The 2380-nt window shown below is 43.9% G+C and overlaps 1 protein-coding gene across 1 annotated transcript in view; it reads left to right on the top strand.

Annotated features, from left to right (window-relative positions):
• Positions 1–1417: 1417 nt before the first annotated feature.
• Positions 1418–2380, top strand: part of LOC134070080 (double C2-like domain-containing protein alpha) — a gene marked incomplete at its 5' end in the record, with an annotated part of 23850 nt that continues 22887 nt past the window's right edge. Inside the window, 1 exon segment of the mRNA XM_062526292.1 lies at positions 1418–1527. Coding sequence (XP_062382276.1) covers positions 1418–1527 — 110 coding nt within the window.

Below are 2380 nucleotides of genomic sequence, written 5' to 3'. Positions count from 1 at the left end.
CACACACACATGCACACACACAGGTACACATTATTCACATTATGCCACACGGATATTGTTTCCATATACTGACACCTTTTTACTCTTTCTCTCACTTACACTGGCGTGTCCATGCACACACACACACACACACACACACACACACACACACAACATGCACACACAGGTACATATTAAGCACACTGACATTCTTATGTAAACAGCCAGACTAGTCGCTTTCTCTCTCTCTCTCTCTCTCTCTCTCTCTCTCTCCTCACACACACACACACACACTGAAAACTCATGCGAGAGCTACGGGCACTGCCTGCAGTATCAGAGTTACTCACACACAGCGGCAGGCCACAACACTAGTGGTTTCCTTTTTAAGACAACACCAGGAGCTTATTATTCACAATTCATCATTCACACATGCACACACACACACACACACACACACACACACACACACACACACACACACACACAGAGAGTCACACCAGCAGCCAATTCACAATTCATCATTCACACACCACTGAAGAGCTCTGGATTTGCATACACTCACTCAGATCTCAACTGTTTCCTGGAGAGCAAGATAAATTATATAATTATACATGCGTTTGAAGTGTGTGTGTATGGTTTGCTACGGTACATTTACTGTAGTAGGCCTATGGGTGGGGGGTCAGAGGGGATTGCTATGGTGCATTTAGTATGGGTGCTTTGTGTCATCTCTAGTTTTGTAAGTCATACTCATTGGTGCTCTGGCTAGATGTCAAAACTAACTCTGTGATGTCTGAGGTTCTTCAGGGAGTTCTTAAGGTTGTCCGCAAGACCGTGCGTTCACTTGTTGCAAAGTCTTGTGGAAAATAAGGTTCCTGAAGTTCAGTACAAGTGCGTTGATCACTGCCTCCAGTGTTTTGCACACCCACACCAAAACTTTCACCTCAGCTGTATGAATTTTGATTCAGTTCTATTTTAGTCTACGACACTTATGCAAATCCAGTAGTTTATTACAGATTGTGATGACATTCACAGCAGCTGCAGTGTGCAGGGCAAACAATAGAACGTGTCAGAGTAGACTAGAACAGCAGAAACAAACAATAGAATGTGTTAGAGTAGACTAGAACAGCAGAAACAAACAATAGAATGTGTTAGAGTACAATAGAACAGCAGGAACAAACAATAGAATGTGTTAGAGTAGACTAGAACAGCAGGAACAAACAATAGAATGTGTTAGAGTACAATAGAACAGCAGGAACAAACAATAGAACGTGTTAGAGTACAATAGAACAGCAGGAACAAACAATAGAATGTGTTAGAGTAGAATAGAACAGCAGGAACAAACAATAGAATGAGTTAGAGTAGAATAGAACATCAGGAACAACCAATAGAATGTGTTAAGGTTCAGTTGTGGTTCTAGTTGCTGTTCTTGTGGTTCCAGGCGAATAAGCTGAAGACGAAGACGGTGCGGAACACTCTGAACCCCATGTGGAACGAGACTCTGACCTACTGTGGCATCACACTCGAGGACATGTACCGCAAGACACTCAGGTGACACACACACACCTTCTATGTCTCTCTCTCTCTCTCTCTCTCTCTCTCTCTCTCTCCCTCTCTCTCTGTCTGTTTCTCTCTTTGTCTGTCTGTCTCTCTCTCTCCCTATTTCTCTCGCTATCTTTCTCTCTTTTTCCCTCGCCCTTTCTGTCTTTCTGTTTTCCATCTCTTTGTCCCTCCCTGCCTTTCTCTCTCTCTCTCTCTCTCTCTCTCTCTCTCTTCTTTCCTTATTTCTGTCCTTGTCTCTCTCCTCTTGTGTCCATGTCACGAATCGCAAGACACTCAGGTGACACACATGCTGTTCTCTCTCTTCTCTTGCTATCTCTCTCTCTCTCTCTCTTTCCCCTCATCCTTTCTCTCTTTCTGTTTTCCATATCCTTATCCCTCCCTCTGCCTTTCACTCTCTCCCTCTTCCTCTCTTCCTCTCTCTCTCTCGCTCTCCTTCTCTCCCTTGCTTTCTCCTCTATTCTTTTTTCTGTCTTCCTCTCTTTCAAGGATGGTCTCTTCCCTCTCTCCTGTTGGTGTCCATGTCAGTCTCTGTCTACTCGACTTTTCTTGTTCAATCTTCATCACTCCTGAACTCCACATGATCTCCTTCATCTACATATCTCTACATCTAGAATGTTCTCTCTCTCTCTCTCCCTCTCTTTCTCTCTCTCTCAGTGCCTCTTTCTTTCCACCAGTCTTTTCTCTCTGCCATTCTCCCCCATTCTTATCCGCCCTCTCTTCTCTCTCTCTCTCTCTCACGCTTTCTCTATCTTCTGTACTTCTGTATTTTATCCTCTCTCCTCCTCTCCTTCTTTTATCTCCCTCTATCTCTCCTCTGTATATTCCTCTTCTCTCTCTCACA

Source organism: Sardina pilchardus, chromosome 22 (assembly GCF_963854185.1).
Source record: "Sardina pilchardus chromosome 22, fSarPil1.1, whole genome shotgun sequence".
Taxonomy (NCBI): domain Eukaryota; kingdom Metazoa; phylum Chordata; class Actinopteri; order Clupeiformes; family Clupeidae; genus Sardina; species Sardina pilchardus.
The sequence above is the reverse complement of the archived record's forward strand: the minus strand, read 5'-3'. Positions and strand labels throughout refer to the sequence as shown.